This window comes from Amblyomma americanum, chromosome 1 (genome assembly GCF_052857255.1).
Source record: "Amblyomma americanum isolate KBUSLIRL-KWMA chromosome 1, ASM5285725v1, whole genome shotgun sequence".
Lineage (NCBI taxonomy): Eukaryota > Metazoa > Arthropoda > Arachnida > Ixodida > Ixodidae > Amblyomma > Amblyomma americanum.
Window position 1 is genome coordinate 52,850,302 of NC_135497.1, and position 18,685 is coordinate 52,868,986.

At 48.8% G+C, this 18,685-nt stretch overlaps 1 protein-coding gene across 1 annotated transcript; it reads left to right on the plus strand.

The window, feature by feature from the left end:
* Window positions 1-7,555: 7,555 nt before the first annotated feature.
* Window positions 7,556-8,853, plus strand: LOC144094911 (uncharacterized). The gene is made up of 2 exons (XM_077628811.1): window positions 7,556-7,664; window positions 8,572-8,853. The coding sequence occupies exons 1-2, from the start codon at window positions 7,566-7,568 to the stop codon at window positions 8,851-8,853; spliced, it is 381 nt and encodes a 126-aa protein (XP_077484937.1). The 5' UTR covers window positions 7,556-7,565.
* The last annotated feature ends 9,832 nt before the right edge of the window (window positions 8,854-18,685 follow it).

Here is an 18,685-nt window from a genome sequence, read left to right on the forward strand (position 1 = left end):
ATAAATATGTTGGTTGTCAAATTTATGGGTTACACAACAAGCTTTGAGCGGAGATCACTGGATAGTGATTGTTACAGGAAGGTGATCACTAGATGTACCCGAATCCTCTGTCGACCAGTCAGTCACCTCTAGCCTACCTGCTGATAATGTTAAGTCAATGGCTGAGGGAGCAACCCCTCGCATAAAGGTTATTTCTCTAGAATTGCAGCAGCGTACAGCATTTCCAGACAGCCACGGCCAGAGAAGCTTGCCACAGTAATCAGTACAACTTCCCCAGTCACTATGGTGAGAATTAAAATCTCCTGCGATGACTGCACTGCTTGTGCCAGTAACCAAGCTGTCTAAAGACTCTGTCCTGTGTGCACTAAAGGAAAATAGATGTTAGCAATTGTAATATCGGCACAATGTGGTATTGAAATTTTGATCTCTAGAAGCTCACAGTCAGAGAGAAGAATTTTCTTATAGATGCCTGATGACATAAATGTTTAGCTAGCATGGTTACCAATCCGTCTCCCCTGCCAACTTTTCGATCTGACCTCAAAACTCGAAAGTTTCTCATTTCAAATGATTCACAAGGTGATAACCAAGTTTCTTGTAAAAGCACAATATCAGGTTAATGTTTGTGAATAAGTATTTCTAGATCTGGAAGAGAAGACAATACAGATCGGCAATTCCTTTGTAACACTTTGGTACCTGCCATGATTACTGACCAATTGAAGAGGCAGAAACCGCCTCTTTAAGGATATCAACATGGGGAAGAAGTTTTAGGTTTCATCTGTGGAGATCTAGAATTAGATGGTGACGAGTATGCACGGCGCTTGTGCGTAGGACACGACATTTCGACATCTGTGTGCAGATGTCAGTCCGACATGCAATGCTAGGAACAGAGATGTTAGGTGGGATCTGAGTAGCATCAGGAGGTGATGTTGAGCGGCCAGCACTAGCTGCACAAGCTGAAACAGATGCAGACGCTGCTGGCAGGACTGATGTTTATGGTTACACAGATTGAACTGCAACAAACTGAGCCAACGCCTCAGAAAAAGTGTTTAGCATTCGCTCAACCGCATTATTAGGGCTTTTTCCACTGCGGTCACAGTTGAGGCAGTCAAGTTGGACTCAATGTCCCCAACAGAAGCGCGCACCACTAGCGTATGAGTCTTTTGTCCTGTTAAGAGCAGCGTAAGCATCGGCTCTTGAGAACCGCTTCTCTTTGATAATGTCCAAAAAGCTATGCTCTTCTTTACGTTTTGCGCAGTCTGGAATTATCAGCTAAATGAATGTTGCTGCAGAGGCAGCAATGAGGCTGCTCTGAGGTGCAGTTATCAGCAGAATGACCTTCTCCACATAAACGGCAGGGGGTCTCCGACTTGCATGCTTTTCCGCTGTGCCCGAACCGACAGCAGTTGGTGCATTGAAGAAACGGGGTTCTAGAGGGTCCACAAGGTAAACAATCGGCCAGAGTTTTAGTTCAGTAGGGCATCTAGAGCCAGCAAGAGTTATTATTGCAGACTCAGCAGCAATACGCAAGCCATTTACCTCTCTACTACAGCGGTGGACTGAAAGGACCTCAAGTTCTGCATACTGAAATTCTTCTAGAATTTCTTGCGGGGATGGTGCTGGGTCAACACCACGTACGATAGCCTTGACACATGCAAGCTGTTCGGGAATGAATGCTTTCGCCGGCAATGAGCTGAAAAGTTTGCGCTGAAGTCAGCAACACAAGCGATGCCTGAGGACTTGCAAACAATGCCTCAACACCCAAATGGACGCATTTCAGAGATCTTCAGATAATGGGCTGTCAATGATCTTAGCTCCTGTTGACTTAGTTTGGGGGTTTTCATTTTGTTTGCACCCTCATCGATTGGGACGCGAGCCACGGGAATTGCGTCAATGCCATTTTTTCGAAGGACTCAAGCGGCACGCTTTGGGCTGGCAAGCTGGCAAACCAAGCTGCCAACCCTTCTGGGGAGGTCAACGACATCTCTCAGCAAAATGCACCGTCAGGTTCACATGAACTGCACTTTAACCAACGCCTTGGCCGAACCCCCCAACGTAGTACGGCCTCTGCAATGATGAACAAGCCGGAACCACCAGGAGAGCCAGAGAACAGCAGCTGCCAGCAAAACACATCAGCCTAGCAAACTTCTTCTTCCTCCCCGTTTCCAGTCACATATCACAGTTCAGTGACAGTGCTTCATCCTTTTCCGTTGCTCCAGGTATGCTAAGAAGATTCGGGCACTGCTGAAGTCGTACCGCATCGAAAGTGAAAGCGAGGCTTTCTCCGGGGCTGTGTCCAATCTCAGCAAATATATGAAGGAGAACGACCCTACAGACATGGCCATGGTGCTCGAGAGCCAGGTCGAGCATGTGGTGCGCTGAACGCGCGAGGAGTTTTTCTCTGAGCAGCTCGACGAGGCTCACCAGAATTTGAAGGCCTCCGCCTGGTACCAGGTGAGGCGTACAGCGCTTTCAATCTGGTATTGAGCTGTGCTATCGTCAGTGCACATTGAGGGGATCTGGGCGTTCGAACGAACGAGCCGAAAACAGATATCGCTCATGAACGCAACGATAAAGGCTGCCACTTTATTATCTTGATAACAGTGTCGTAGTCGTGTCGCTTTCTTTGTCCTTCACTTTGTTATTTAGCCATATGTAGAACTTAATGGCCGAAATAGCATCTCGGGGAGGAATACCAGCATCCGCATATTTAACGCGGATGGTGAAGCACGTGGCTTGGAGGACTGACCCCAGTGCCACGGAGCGTTGGCTGTTATGTCTGAGACCATGTTGCAGGGTGTGTTAGCGGTGGCTGACGATAACGGGTGGCCATAGGATGGCCTGCTGTCGCTATCGTCATTAACAGTGCTGTTGTCCCTCGAAGCGACATGCTCGGTAAATCGTATTAATCTGGCGGGCAGCGTCACAATGCAAGATAGAAGGCGATAGATCTGTATTACAAATTAACTTTCATTTGCGGTTGAGTGTGCGTGTCTGCGTGTGCAAATGGAGCCGCTGTCACATCACGCCTTTAAAGGTGAAGGTTCAGTGTCTCCGCAAAAATTTCAGCATCTTCTGAAGACATTTCACTGCGATGTATGTTTTGCCAAAGGTCCATTGTCTCGCTTCGGCGTGGTTCGTGCGACGCGACTGCACACTCAACACCTTACGGCGACTAGTTTAAGGCTAACACCTTGTGGAAGACAAATTGTAAAAAGTATTATGCGGGGTCGGGGAGCAGGTGACGTACGAGCTTCAGTCCTCAGAAGGTGGCATCCAGAGCTTCCCCTGGGTGGTGTCCGATGTGGTCATGGGCATCGTGGTGAACACGTCCTCTTGCCTCCCCGTGCCGGCATCGCGCAACAGCTTCAGCCAACGACTCGGGGCGCTGCTGCTTGGCGTGCCACACCCTGGTGGCGGCGACCAGGACGGCGCATAGCACGGCCACACGCAGGTGCTGACCAACCTGCTCAGGCTCATGTATGACTGGATCGACTCCAGTCGCGAGTTCCTCTTCGTCAAGGACGCAGAGGAGTTGGGCCTCTACAAGAATATCATGCGCGAGGCCTGTTTCAAAGTGCGTGGCGCCAGCAAAAGAGCTGCTTTGGGTGGATTTGCTGGGCTACGAGACCACAGAGTAGACCTACAAGCTAGAGGGCTGGGCTCCTTTATGTGCTTCGTGCATAAGGCTCTTCTCTGCATTGCCGTTTGCTGGCTAGGGTTCGCCATCCAATGGCCATGAGAAGCGGTATAGAGGCAGCAATGTGGTTCGCCTGCTCGAACAAAACTCAGTCTGTTTTTTAAACAGACACGTAGCATACAGCTACATGTGGCAGCTTTGAAAGGAGGCGCCATGCGGTGTTTTATGGGAAGCTTGTGAAGTGTTGGCGTTTTGTCTCGTGTTCTGACATCAAAGCTGCGTCGACGGTCTACCAGCATGATGATCACATTGTACATCGGCATAAGCACCAATTTGTGTTGATTGTGTGGTATGAATATAAAGTTTTAACATAGCACCTACGTACTGCGCATATACCTGATAAGCTATGCTTGGCTAGCGTAAAGTAGACACAACTGCATTAGACAACCGGCTGGTACGATCACGACTTGGATAGTATGTCTCTGCTGTCATAACTGAGTAATAACAAACAGTCATGCTACACTGACGATTTCTCCTGCCTTATGTTCGGCTTTTTTCAAACAAACGGGAAATGCGCACGATCGGGCGCTTAACAAGGATTGAGGTTTATTTTGTGAAAGTCCCGAGATCTTAAGTAGGTTGAGAGGGTATTTACAAGCTCCTCCAAGACATTTCGCACGCTCCCAGTGTGAAGTGAAGGCGACTCTGTGTGGTAACACAGTAAACGAATGTCATCGCTCTACCCAGAAAAACGTATTCATAGATAAATGCACTTAAGGATTGTGTGCCATCCTCAGCGTGGGGGAGTTATCGGCAGAGGCTCACTATTCACCTCCCATTGCAGGTGTCCCGCTCCCTCTCGAGGGACATGCCGCCGCACAAGCTGGTGATCCTGTGCCTGCGCTTTGCGTGCGCATGGTGCCTCAAGATCTTCCAGGGCGGAAGCGACGGGGAGGTCATCTCCAAGGAGTGCCGGCGCCGTTACCGGCGGGGACACCTGGCCCTGATCACGCTCAACCGGTTTTCCATGTCCGGCAACCTGACCTACCTGAAAAGGGCACCCGAGGGGTGCGCCTCCACAGAGCTGATCAGGTATATTTCACACCTTTATTCTAAACCGGAGTGACGTCGCTTGAAGAACTGAATGAATCCATCGACGTCAAGGGGCATTTGCCCCTAACGCTGTGACGTTGCCGAACTCGCCTGTAAAACCTGTAAACAACCAGTGTTTGGGTTCAGTGCTGCTTTTGTTGCGATCTAACGCTTTGCGTTTACCCAGCTAAATGTAGTAAAACATTTGTATTGGTTAGATGTCATTTCCGCACTATTCGTTTTGTTCGGCGTAAAACAAAGGCACGTACGCTTCAGCGCCGAACCGTCCGTTGCCTGCCGCTTGCCTGCTTGCACCCGAAATTGCATGACACAATGTTTTCGCTCTTGAATCTGCACCAAACGATTGAACTGCAACAAACTGAGCCAACGCCTCAGAAAAAGTGTTTAGCATTCGCTCAACCGCATTATTAAGGGCTTTTTCCACTGCGGTCACAGTTGAGGCAGTCAAGTTGGACTCAATGTCCCCAACAGAAGCGCGCACGACTAGCGTATGAGTCTTTTGTCCTGTTAAGAGCAGCGTAAGCATCGGCTCTTGAGCACCGCTTCTCTTTGATAATGTTCAAAAAGCTATGCTCTTCTTTACGTTTTGCGCAGTCTGGAATCATCAGCTAAATGAATGTTGCTGCAGAGGCAGCAATGAGGCTGCTCTGAGGTGCAGTTATCAGCAGAATGACCTTCTCCACATAAACGGCAGGGGGTCTCCGACTTGCATGCTTTTCCGCTATGCCCGAACCGACAGCAGTTGGTGCATTGAAGAAAGCGGGGTTCTAGAGGGTCCACAAGGTAAACAATCGGCCAGAGTTTTAGTTCAGTAGGGCATCTAGAGCCAGCAAAAGTTATTATTACAGACTCAGCAGCAACACGCAAGCCATTTACCTCTCTACTACAGCGGTAGACTGAAAGGACCTCAAGTTCTTCATACTGAAATTCTTCTAGAGTTTCTTGCGGGGATGGTGCTGGGTCAACACCACGTACGATAGCCTTGACACATGCAAGCTGTTCGGGAATGAATGCTTTCGCCGGCAATGAGCTGAAAAACTTGCGCTGAAGTAAGTCAGCAACACAAGCGATGCCTGAGGACTTGCAAACAATGCCTCAACACCCAAATGGACGCATTTCAGAGATCTTCAGATAATGGGCTGTCAATGATCTTAGCTCCTGTTGACTTAGTTTGGGGGGTTTTCATTTTGTTTGCACCCTCATCGATTGGGACGCGAGCCACGGAAATTGCGTCAATGCCATTTTTTCGAAGGACTCAAGCGGCACGCTTTGGGCTGGCAAGCTGGCAAACCAAGCTGCCAACCCTTCTGGGGAGGTCAACGACATCTCTCAGCAAAATGCACCGTCAGGTTCACATGAACTGCACTTTAACCAACGCCTTGGCCAAACCCCCCCAACGTAGTACGGCCTCTGCAATGATGAACAAGCCGGAACCACCAGGAGAGCCAGAGAACAGCAGCTGCCAGCAAAACACATCAGCCTAGCAAACTTCTTCCTCCCCGTTTCCAGTCACAAATCACAGTTCAGTGACAGTGCTTCATCCTTTTCCGTTGCTCCAGGTATGGTAAGAAGATTCGGGCACTGCTGAAGTCGTACCGCATCGAGAGTGAAAGCGAGGCTTTCTTCGGGGCTGTGTCCAATCTCAGCAAATATATGAAGGAGAACGACCCTACAGACATGGCCATGGTGCTCGAGAGCCAGGTCGAGCATGTGGTGCGCTGAACGCGCGAGTTTTTCTCTGAGCAGCTCGACGAGGCTCACCAGAATTTGAAGGCCTCCGCCTGGTACCAGGTGAGGCGTACAGCGCTTTCAATCTGGTATTGAGCTGTGCTATCGTCAGTGCACATTGAGGGAATCTGGGCGTTCGAACATACGAGCCGAAAACAGATATCGCTCATGAACGCAACGATAAAGGCTGCCGCTTTATTATCTTGATAACAGTGTCGTAGTCGTGTCGCTTTCTTTGTCCTTCACTTTCTTATTTAGCCATATGTAGAGCTTAATGGCCGAAATAGCATCTCGGGGAGGAATACCAGCATCCGCATATTTAACGCGGATGGTGAAGCACGTGGCTTGGAGGACTGACCCCAGTGCCACGGAGCGTTGGCTGTTATGTCTGAGACCATGTTGCAGGGTGTGTTAGCGGTGGCTGACGATAACGGGTGGCCATAGGATGGCCTGCTGTCGCTATCGTCATTAACAGTGCTGTTGTCCCTCGAAGCGACATGCTCGGTAAATCGTATTAATCTGGCGGGCAGCGTCACAATGCAAGATAGAAGGCGATAGATCTGTATTACAAATTAACTTTCATTTGCGGTTGAGTGTGCGTGTCTGCGTGTGCAAATGGAGCCGCTGTCACATCACGCCTTTAAAGGTGAAGGTTCAGTGTCTCCGCAAAAATTTCAGCATCTTCTGAAGACATTTCACTGCGATGTATGTTTTGCCAAAGGTCCATTGTCTCGCTTCGGCGTGGTTCGTGCGACGCGACTGCACACTCAACACCTTACGGCGACTAGTTTAAGGCTAACACCTTGTGGAAGACAAATTGTAAAAAGTATTATGCGGGGTCGGGGAGCAGGTGACGTACGAGCTTCAGTCCTCAGAAGGTGGCATCCAGAGCTTCCCCTGGGTGGTGTCCGATGTGGTCATGGGCATCGTGGTGAACACGTCCTCTTGCCTCCCCGTGCCGGCATCGCGCAACAGCTTCAGCCAAAGACTCGGGGCGCTGCTGCTTGGCGTGCCACACCCTGGTGGCAGCGACCAGGACGGCGCATAGCACGGCCACACGCAGGTGCTGACCAACCTGCTCAGGCTCATGTATGACTGGATCGACTCCAGTCGCGAGTTCCTCTTCGTCAAGGACGCAGAGGAGTTGGGCCTCTACAAGAATATCATGCGCGAGGCCTGTGTCAAAGTGCGTGGCGCCAGCAAAAGAGCTGCTTTGGGTGGATTTGCTGGGCTACGAGACCACAGAGTAGACCTACAAGCTAGAGGGCTGGGCTCCTTTATGTGCTTCGTGCATAAGGCTCTTCTCTGCATTGCCGTTTGCTGGCTAGGGTTCGCCATCCAATGGCCATGAGAAGCGGTATAGAGGCAGCAATGTGGTTCGCCTGCTCGAACAAAACTCAGTCTGTTTTTTAAACAGACACGTAGCATACAGCTACATGTGGCAGCTTTGAAAGGAGGCGCCATGCGGTGTTTTATGGGAAGCTTGTGAAGTTTTGGCGTTTTGTCTCGTGTTCTGACATCAAAGCTGCGTCGACGGTCTACCAGCATGATGATCACATTGTACATCGGCATAAGCATCAATTTGTGTTGATTGTGTGGTATGAATATAAAGTTTTAACATAGCACCTACGTACTGCGCATATACCTGATAAGCTATGCTTGGCTAGCGTAAAGTAGACACAACTGCATTAGACAACCGGCTGGTACGATCACGACTTGGATAGTATGTCTCTGCTGTCATAACTGAGTAATAACAAACAGTCATGCTACACTGACGATTTCTCCTGCCTTATGTTCGGCTTTTTTCAAACAAACGGGAAATGCGCACGATCGGGCGCTTAACAAGGATTGAGGTTTATTTTGTGAAAGTCCCGAGATCTTAAGTAGGTTGAGAGGGTATTTACAAGCTCCTCCAAGACATTTCGCACGCTCCCAGTGTGAAGTGAAGGCGACTCTGTGTGGTAACACAGTAAACGAATGTCATCGCTCTACCCAGAAAAACGTATTCATAGATAAATGCACTTAAGGATTGTGTGCCATCCTCAGCGTGGGGGAGTTATCGGCAGAGGCTCACTATTCACCTCCCATTGCAGGTGTCCCGCTCCCTCTCGAGGGACATGCCGCCGCACAAGCTGGTGATCCTGTGCCTGCGCTTTGCGTGCGCATGGTGCCTCAAGATCTTCCAGGGCGGAAGCGACGGGGAGGTCATCTCCAAGGAGTGCCGGCGCCGTTACCGGCTGGGACACCTGGCCCTGATCACGCTCAACCGGTTTTCCATCTCCGGCAACCTGACCTACCTGAAAAGGGCACCCGAGGGGTGCGCCTCCACAGAGCTGATCAGGTATATTTCACACCTTTATTCTAAACCGGAGTGACGTCGCTTGAAGAACTGAATGAATCCATCGACGTCAAGGGGCATTTGCCCCTAACGCTGTGACGTTGCCGAACTCGCCTGTAAAACCTGTAAACAACCAGTGTTTGGGTTCAGTGCTGCTTTTGTTGCGATCTAACGCTTTGCGTTTAACCAGCTAAATGTAGTAAAACATTTGTATTGGTTAGATGTCATTTCCGCACTATTCGTTTTGCTCGGCGTAAAACAAAGGCACGTACGCTTCAGCGCCGAACCGTCCGTTGCCTGCCGCTTGCCTGCTTGCACCCGAAATTGCATGACACAATGTTTTCGCTCTTGAATCTGCACCAAACGTGCTTTCGCCGCTTCTGTTCATTAGAGAATATTTGCCTTTATGAGGCGCTTGTCAGCGATTCGCGGCCGGCACAAATCAAGGCACAGAGCACGAGCACAAACGAGGGCACATACGATGTTGCAATTACTGTGCATCTGGGTCGTCTAGGAACCAATACGAATTAATTTACTCACGATTTTTCAGTTTTTGACACGTATGCGGCGTTGGGTAGCGTGTGCTTACTGTTAGCCTGATGCTTCATCCAACGAGGCCGCATTAAATCAGTAAATGAGATTAACACAATATGTCAGGTGCAGATTGAGGCGCTCATTAGAGTAACTGGATTGATATATTTGGACTTTTTTGTTTTCTTGCCTGCTTTGTTCATTGTTTTCATTCTCGAGCCGGAAATGGGGCTAATTCCAATAAAAGCTTCATGTGCAGGCTCATTTCGAAGACAAGAGCTTCGAACTAAACCGCGCTGACATATGGATGTCACGGATCTCTCCGGAGAACACTCGGATGAAAGAATGGACTATCCGACGAGTGTACCCACACAATCGCACATTTAATATACCGTACGCGGCACACACACTAGAACACAAAACTAACAAAACTAACACAAAACACAAAGACCATAAATACACACGACCCGGGCACACTGCTACCAGCGTCTACTACCAGTGTTCTACTACTAGCGGTCGGCGTTCGTGCTCACGGTTGGTTCGGTGCGGCTGCGGCGTTGTATGGATCCACTAGCCGGCGTCGAGGTGGCGCTCGGCGTGCTTGGACTGGCGTTGCTGGCAGCGTTGCTGGCTGCGTCGTATAAGCTCCCAGTCCAAGCGCCCTTGGAGGAGATGCCGATGTTGTTGGCGTTGGGGCCACCACCCGGCTGGGTAGCAACAGCGCTGGAGACACCCATGGCCGTAGCAGGTGGTAGCGTCCTCCGTTGACTCCCCGGAACGGGCTCCGGCACGGCAGGAGGGGGAACAGCAGAGAAGCGGAGACTCTGGCAGGTCAGGGACACATCGGCTGGAAGAGAGCGACGCCGGCTACTGCTCCGGTGAGCTCGCGTTCTACGACTCCGCATCGTGAACTTCCTGCCGTGCCTGAGCCCGTTCCGGGGAGTCAACGGAGGACGCTACCACCTGCTACGGCCAGGGGTGTCTCCAGCGCTGTTGGCACCCATCCGGGTGGTGCCCCAACCCCAACAACACCGGCATCACCTCCACGGGCGCTTGGACCAGGAGCTTGCACGACGCAGCCAGCGACCCCGCCAGCAACGCCAGCCCAAGCACGCCGAACGCCGCCTCGACGCCGGCTACGGGAGCCATACAACGCCGCAGCCGCACCGAACAAACCATGAGCACGAACGCCAACCACGAATAGTAGAACTCTAGTAGTAGACGCTGGTAGCAGTGTGCCCGGGTCGTCTGTATTTATAGCCTTTGTGTGTTGTGTTAGTTTTGTTAGTTTTGTGTTCTAGTGTGTGTGTCACGTAGGGTGTATTAAATGTGCGTTTTTGTGGGTACACCCGTCGCCTAGTCCATTCTTTCAGTCCGAGTGTTCTCTGGGGAGATCCGTGACAGTGTCATTAGACCGCCTTTGTTCCCTCACCTACTCAAGACTCTGCTAGCTTCCGGTCTCAACCCTTTTCGTTAGCCTCCATGCATGCTTCTGCCCCATGGGTGAGTACCGGTGGGATGCAGCTGTTGTGTTAATTTTTCTCTTGAGGGATATAGGCGAGCTGCTCTACACGATCTGATCGTACGTGCCATATGCGTTCCGCCCCATTCTTACTCTTCTCATGATGCGGATCAGCGGTGACTGCTTGCCTTATACGTAGACGTCAGGGCAGGTAGTTACCGCTACGCTGGGTGCCAGACTTGAAAGAATCACTTTCCCTTGAAACGCCTCCTTTCCGAAGAGAAGCTTTTTGAGCACCATCAACTTTGTTGCACATTCACGAAAAGAACCAGTAGTCATTGCATGACACAAAAAAATGAGGATGGAACTCTACGGCATCAACTGCGGGGACAGTACTAATTACCCTATGCTGGACGTGATTAAAGCTGCAGCTGTTTTTTACAGGGTTTCATTGGCGCGTAAGCAACTGAGGTTGTCATACGACAACTGCACGTTTACTGTACGTCTTGTTTTCCGTTGAAAATTCATGTTTTAGCGTCACTATAACGCCTTCAAAATGTTGAGTCCGTGCTGTAGCTTGAAGGAAAATAGCTCAATCTTCTTCCGTGAAAGTACCACCAGCAAACCGACGGCACTCGAACATCGCCACTGCTGACGGTTGTGTGTAAGTGGCATACTCTAGGTATTGAGTGCAGTTCTAAGTTTAGTAAGAAGGTTACCAGCTTTTATTCTATCACTTAGTAAAAAAGCTGCCTATCAAAGAACACAAGAGAAAACTGCCGGCTGTGAAAACATATTTCTGTAGAATTTCTGTGCATGACATTAGAGAATATTTTCTGTAGTATTGTGTTGTTTCTTAGAGTAGCAACAGAACCACTACAAAATCTACAATACTAGTGAAAGTCAGTCACTGCGAGAAAAGAAGATTTTTTTTTCAAATTTCGGGCACGATTCTATAGTTTTTTTTCGACTGGGTTTGCAGTCGAAGAGGCCTGTTTTAATGAAAGCTCCTCGTATCCGAAATTCATGGCCTTCTGGGCAAACGAATAGACGGCATCCGTCTACCGGAGTTATAAACAGTATAAATAAACGAAGCGTCAACTTTTCCTGTTAAAAACGTGTGCGTAACTTCCGCAGAAAAACTTTACTCCAAATGTTGCAGAACTGATAGATGCAAGAATGTGCACAATAATGTGCGCACGTGTTTGTAGTGACGATCAATGTTCTGGTCCCTTTGAGCCGATGTACACACATGTTTAGAACGTTTGAGGAGCCTGCTCTTCAGTGCTTGAGCGATATCTGCAGTTTGCCTCTGGGTTCGGGATTAGCCTGTCTGAGCGTGCTGCCATAGACACCTAATTTAATGCGTGTTTTCTGCGTTCACATAGTGCGTTGGATATTATAACACAAAGATCACCGCGGGGTGTTCACCTAAGACCGCAAAATATATATTTTTATCGCGCAAATATTGCTTTCTGCATATGAGGGTTAAAGAACAGAAGGGGCAGTTCAGAAGCAGGATCTGTCATGTCCAGGAGGACCCGACCTCAGGCGTCAGAGCAGCATAAACCCGGATACTCCTCAACGCCACGTCCTCACGGCGAGCTGAACCGCCGGGAAGATTGAATCCACGCAGTCGAATTCAAGCACGCGTGGAGCGGCAGAGATTCCTTTTTAGACAGTACGGCAATTTACAGTTCAATTTCTTCTCTCATGCTTTTCGGTTTTGGTTTCTTCAGCCGAACGATGGCTGTGACGTGTGGTTCAATTCTGCGTCGGTGATGCGCGGAGGGGCTGCAATATTAATGCTGATCCGTTGTTTTCAGGCCCTAAAACATTTAAAACAGAACTCTTCAAGATCTATACAACAAACGCCGAATTAGCAGTTATATTGCTGTTTTTCCGTGCCGCACGTGACGTGGGGTTCTACTGCGCGTCGCAGCCGTCGTTCGGTTGATGAAACCGAACCATTGTGAAGAAAATTTCAATTAAAATTTGTTTAGTGGTCGTGGGCGAACACTACGGGGTGCTCTGTGGATAAAAATCTCTAGGGCATCTTTGGAAAGAAGAAAACACTCAAGCGAAAATGCGTTGTTTATAAAGTCATTTAACGCATCGGATTTCAGAGGCCGCCTTTCGCTTTGCGCATTGTTCGCTGCCGGCATAGCGTTGCCGGCATATCCAGGCATAACTAGAGGGAGAGCTGGCGGCGCTACAAGTCAGCCTATGTGCATAGGCGCAGGAATGCCGGGAAGATGACGTTTCTTACTTGCCTTGGCTGGTCTTCGGCATAAAAAGTGGATTTAGCCGTAACATTACGACTCTTCTCAAAGTAGTCCTCGAAGAAATGCTGTAAAAGCTTCCTTATTACCCTAACACACAACTTTCACTGGCGTTAAATCTATTCAAGAAGCGAAAAACGCAGTATTGAATGAATTTAATTTGTGTAAAGAGGTGAGAATCGCGTTTCAACTACTAATTTTGAGGTAGAATTCATGCTTTCGGCCTGACACTGGCCGAGCCAAGAAGGAGGCCTCGTCTTCCCGGCGTTCCCGTGGCGGAATAAGTGCTCTTTAAGAAACACGCATGGGTGGTGGCGCCAGCTTTCCCTCTAGGTAGTATTTAGAAACTACGGCTGCCGGGGCCTCAGTTTCTAACAGCCGAAAAAGCACTGCGTTATGTACGATGCGCGCAGCCACTCACAAATAGTGCGTCCGGCAGCGAAATAGGCGCGCAGCAACAGCCGGCCACGGAAGGCGACAAAAGGTAACGAACCACACTCCGCTCGAACCGGGAGGCCAACGGCGGATGTCGCTCGAACTCTCTAGAGAGGTTCGTCGACAAGCGTGCCATCACAATGATGCATCAAACTCGTCCGACGCGGCAGCTCCACTGTGCCAGCAAAGTTAATGTGCACGTACCCGAAGCAGCGAGGAGAGCGGCTGCGCAGTGGGTGGTGACGGAGTCGGCGAGGTTGGCATGGCGGGAAACACGCTCTCGAATATAATATGGCGGCTCTGGAAGTGGCAGCCACGGCGCGAGGCGTGTCCCGGAGCGCCTCGAACAGCGTGTCCCGCACGCGGGCCAGCGCCTCGTGAACGCTGCGCCTCCTGTCGGCGGGCGAGATCCGCGAGGTGTCAGCGCCGTTGAACACTTGGTGTGCTGGGTACCACTCTTCCCTGCGTGGTACAGTGCCAAAGATCTCTTATGCGATGATGCAGACCCCATTAATTTGAGTGCAGCGATTGATGCATGCTTATACCCTGGCGTCGTGCAACCTTAACATGCCGTCGTTCTACCGCAGAAGGAGGAAACAGGTGAAAAGAGAAGAGTGCAGAAACTGTGCCATTAAAAGAAAAAGAAACAAAACACTATTATGACCACATGATTAGATTAAAGCTATGCACATTAACAGATATAATTAAGCGGACATGTGAAAGGAACAGTGACAAAAGAGCCAGGGTCGGCTTTATGCGGAAAAATCTATCCAAGGAGGTTCGAGTGGACGGTTTCATTTGTACGATGAATTACATTTTATCACGAAAAATAGTACTTCAATAAATTTCTCATGCAAAATTTCTCGCTGATGGTGGGAATACCAAACTGGAGAGGCCGCACTGATTTGGCATAACGTGAAGTACATAAGCGCTCTTCCGATGCCGCGGTGTGATGGCGAACTTGCGTTTTCGGCTACAGCGGTAGCTGTGGACAGTTTGGGCGAGATGCAATAGCTGTATCTTGCCGTTACTCACCTATGGGGCGGAGACGTGGAAGCTGGCGAGAAAGACTTCAACTTAAGTTAAGGACAACGCAGCAAGCCATGGAAAGAACAATGATAGGTGTAACGTTAAAAGAACGGAAGCGGGCAGAGTGGGCGAGGGAACAAAGGCAGGTTCATGACATTCCAGTCGAAATGAAGAGGAAGAAATGGGATTGGGCAGGGAATGTACTGCGAAGGCAAGATAAACGGAGTGGATTCCAAGAGAAGGCAAGCGTAGCAGGGTGCGGCAGAAGGTTAGGTGGGCAGATGAGATTAGTGAGTTTGCAGGCATAGGGTGGGCGCAGCTGGCAGAGGACAGGGTTAATTGGAGAGACATGGGAGAGGCCTTTGCCCCTTAGTGGGTGTAGTCACGCTGCTGATGATCATGGTGGTTATGCACTGAGTGACACTTTAGCACTCAGTTATCGTAACGTCATGACAACACATATACGCCACGAAATCCGTGTTCAGTTACCGGTACGTGCGGCTTCAACTCAGTTTTTTGCTTATCGACGTTCCATATTGTAAGTGCAGGGCATGACCGTTCAGTTCAACTGGCGCCTCTGTGGGAGCTTTTGTCATGTCCAGTCCAGCGCATGGCCGGAAATCTTAAACAGTTAGACTGTTCTCTTTTTTCGCTTTTCGTGCAGTCCATTCTGCGTCAGTTCCAGTCAGTGCACTGTGCTGTACGTCACGTATGTAGCCACCAAATGCGCACGAACCGGCTAAGAAACAATTCCAGAAGCCACAGCTTCAGCCAGCCAATCAGAGTCTAACCATTAAAGCATCCCGCACTTTCTGACGTGATTGCTCGAATGACGTCATATGCAGGCATATACAATGACGTTTTAAAAATTCGGCACGGAATCGGCGGGTGCCAGTTGTAGCCGCCACTTCTGTACGCCAGTTTTAAGCCAGGAGTAAGTTACACAGGCTTCAAAAGCGAACCATTTACTCAATTTCCGAATACAGAATAAAGACCAGAGCATGGTTTCGATGTAATTAAAAACGGTACCGCGTGAAGGAAGCCAGCGGTCGCCAAACTAGGAGATTGTGGGTTCAGATTCAACCGGCAGCATGTTTATTCTTCTGCTTTCGAACCAATTATCTTTCAGCGATAAAATGTGTACACTATTATTCCCTTACTGATCAGCACCGCTATTAAAAAAATTATGTACATTCCCCTATGCTTCTTGGTGCTGTAGACTGTTGGCTTCCTTCATATGTGTCATAACAATCCCCTCATTTCCATTCTTTTGTCTACTCAGCAGTACCGTGTATTACATGCAGTATGCAGTTAAGGGTGCCAGCGTACAATTCCCGCTGTGTAACTGTGAGCATGGCTACGGCGGAAAGAACGAGCGCGGAAACAACGTCAAGTAACTACAATGTGCAGAGGTGCTTTCGGCATTTTCCTTTACCTTAGAGCAGCGCGTATTCAAAGCGATCCCTGACTGCACAATTCTGTTTTCGCAATTAATATGAATGCACAGTTCGAAGTCGCTCAAGTTTTAAAAACGCATTCAAAAGCAATAACAGTTAACACTGGTTTTGAATAAAATAAAATTTTAAGCCTTGCTATTGGAATGCCTGGCATGCTTTTCAAAAATTAAGCCTTTGGAAACTTACTTGCTGCCGCCCTCTATGCTGACGTTTCCTTCATCTTCGAAAGCTTGAACTGCGGACAATGAATGAGTAATCGGTCACTCAATTCACTCAAATTTCCGCATGGGTCGAGCTCCAAAAGCACATCTTAAAACGACGGATGAGGACCCGTGTACAGGTAAAATGTTAGTAGCTGTCACCTTGCACCGTTACAATAGTAGTCGCTTTTTCGCCCCGTGGTATGGCCGGAAGGAAAGTTAAAAGTTGTTTATCGCTTCACAAAAATAGTAGCAGGGATGAGCAGCATATATACAATAAAATACACTGCACTTCATTGCTCCTCTCCAAACGAAAGAACAGGTTCCTCACGTTGCTCGCAGCATCGTTCCAATTTGCAGCGGGCAACGTAACCACTAAACCATTATAATTAGAGGGTTGGGTTATGGGAGCTTAACGTCCCAAAGCGACTCAGGTTATGAGGGACGCGGCAGTGAAGGGCTGCTGAAAATTTCGACCACTGGGGGTTCTTTAACGTGCACTGTCATCGCACAGTTCACGGGCCTCTAGAATTTTGCCTCCATCGAAATTCGACCGCCGCGGCCGCGATCGCACCCGCGACTTTCGGGCCAGCAGCCAAGCGCCATAACCACTAAGCCACCGCGGCGGGTTGTTATAATTAGAATCGATGCTTTTAATTATATTAGGCTATCGAAAAGATAAGTCGGGGCGAGCATTAAGCGGCACCAGAAGAGGCAATGTTAGTATAGTCGGATACAATTTAAGTGTGCAGTGAAGCTCCGCCCATATTCACGACAGCCTCACAGATTTCCTCCACGACAAAAAAGTATAGCCCGTTGTTAAAACATTTCTTGTTGCCTAAACAAAAAACTAATCGCAAGAAAAAAATTATGGGAGCTATAATTTTGATACATCGCTTGTTTAATATAGTCAAACGTTAAAAAGTTGATTTCGTTTACTGTTACGATGGGCCAGCGGAGTAATACAGTACGCCGCGGACCGTGGCCCAGTTTTAGCAACTGCTGTTTTTTTAAGTTGTATCCTACTATAGATGAGCACGATTTTGAGGCCTGCTAGCGGCGTTATTCGGTCTCGCTCACTACATGCGGAATGCGAAACTTGTAACAGAGTTGAATGAAGCAGGGTCCTCTCGGTCCAAAAATGCGGCTTGCACCTGATTGGTACATCATTCTTTGTAAGGCCTTAAGGTGCGTAGAGGCACGGCTTATGGTGTTGAACGTCATAAAACTACGGGTGGGGAACGGAAGAAACCGTAGTGAAGGGTTCCAGAATGTATTTTTCCCCATTTGAAGCACTTTATCTCTGCGTTGTCAGCTTGGTTCCAAAAAAAAAGCTATTTTCTACTTGCGTAATGCCAGTTCAAGGGGTGTAAGTGCATACAAAGGTGCCAGTTCTTCCGAAGGTTTACATCAGAAAAAGACGAGCACCTTGCCGCACTGTATTTACCAACAATATCAAGTATGCACAGCCGCAATCTGCAATTCGCAGCGTCTGCGTTACTATGCACCACAAAAGCAAAAACTAGCAAAAACGATGCCACAAAAACTGGTGATACTGCAATTACACATTGGAGCGAAAACTTCGTTGATGACGCATGAGACAACGTGTGTCGTAACAGGAAAATTGACTGCCTAGGAATCGTACTAAGCCATTAACCAGTATAATGGGCACCCCAGAGCAATAGACCACAGCTGCTCGCGATGAGCTCGACACACACGGTCGCTCTCAATCTGCTGCTGGCCGCTGGCCACGTTGAAGCCGCTGATAGCGCCCGAGGGGGTTGGTAGCCACGTAAACGGACAACGATTGCAAAAAAAAAAGAACAGCGGCGTGTCTTCGGTGATACAGGCATTCCGAGCGCCTACCACACTATATAGATGCTCTCCCTCTAAGTCGTCGTTGCACTCTGAACATAAAATACTCAAAAGTGCAACGTAACAAAGCACTTAAACATCACTGAAGCTGACTAACCGTTTTCCTTCCTCTTCTCGAATCATTCTCCTGCATGCTTTGGTTGCAGTTATACTAGCATAGGCATTGATACTAGCATATAAGGCATTGATATACATGGATCCCCATCCGGTATTCTCCTGCCGGCGCTGAATAATTTATAATCGTATTTCTTTGTCGTGCTGTTTCGGTTTCAGCGGCCGAATGAGGACTGTGGCGTCAAAGAGTGGTTTTGTCACGTGAGACATAAAAAAACTACAATATAATCGCTCCTTCCACATTAGTTGTCATTCCGGCTCTTGAGGAAGGCTTCCTGTAAACACTGAATAGAATTAAAACGATGAAGCAGTGATTATAAAACCACTCATTCACGTCGCAGCCATCATTCGGCTGTTGAAACCGAAACCGAAACAGCATGACTGGTTAAATGTGATTATGAATTATTTAATGGTCGTGGGTGGGTACCACATGGTGATTCATGTGTAGTAATGTCTTTCGCGTAATTGTAGAGAAGAAAACGTG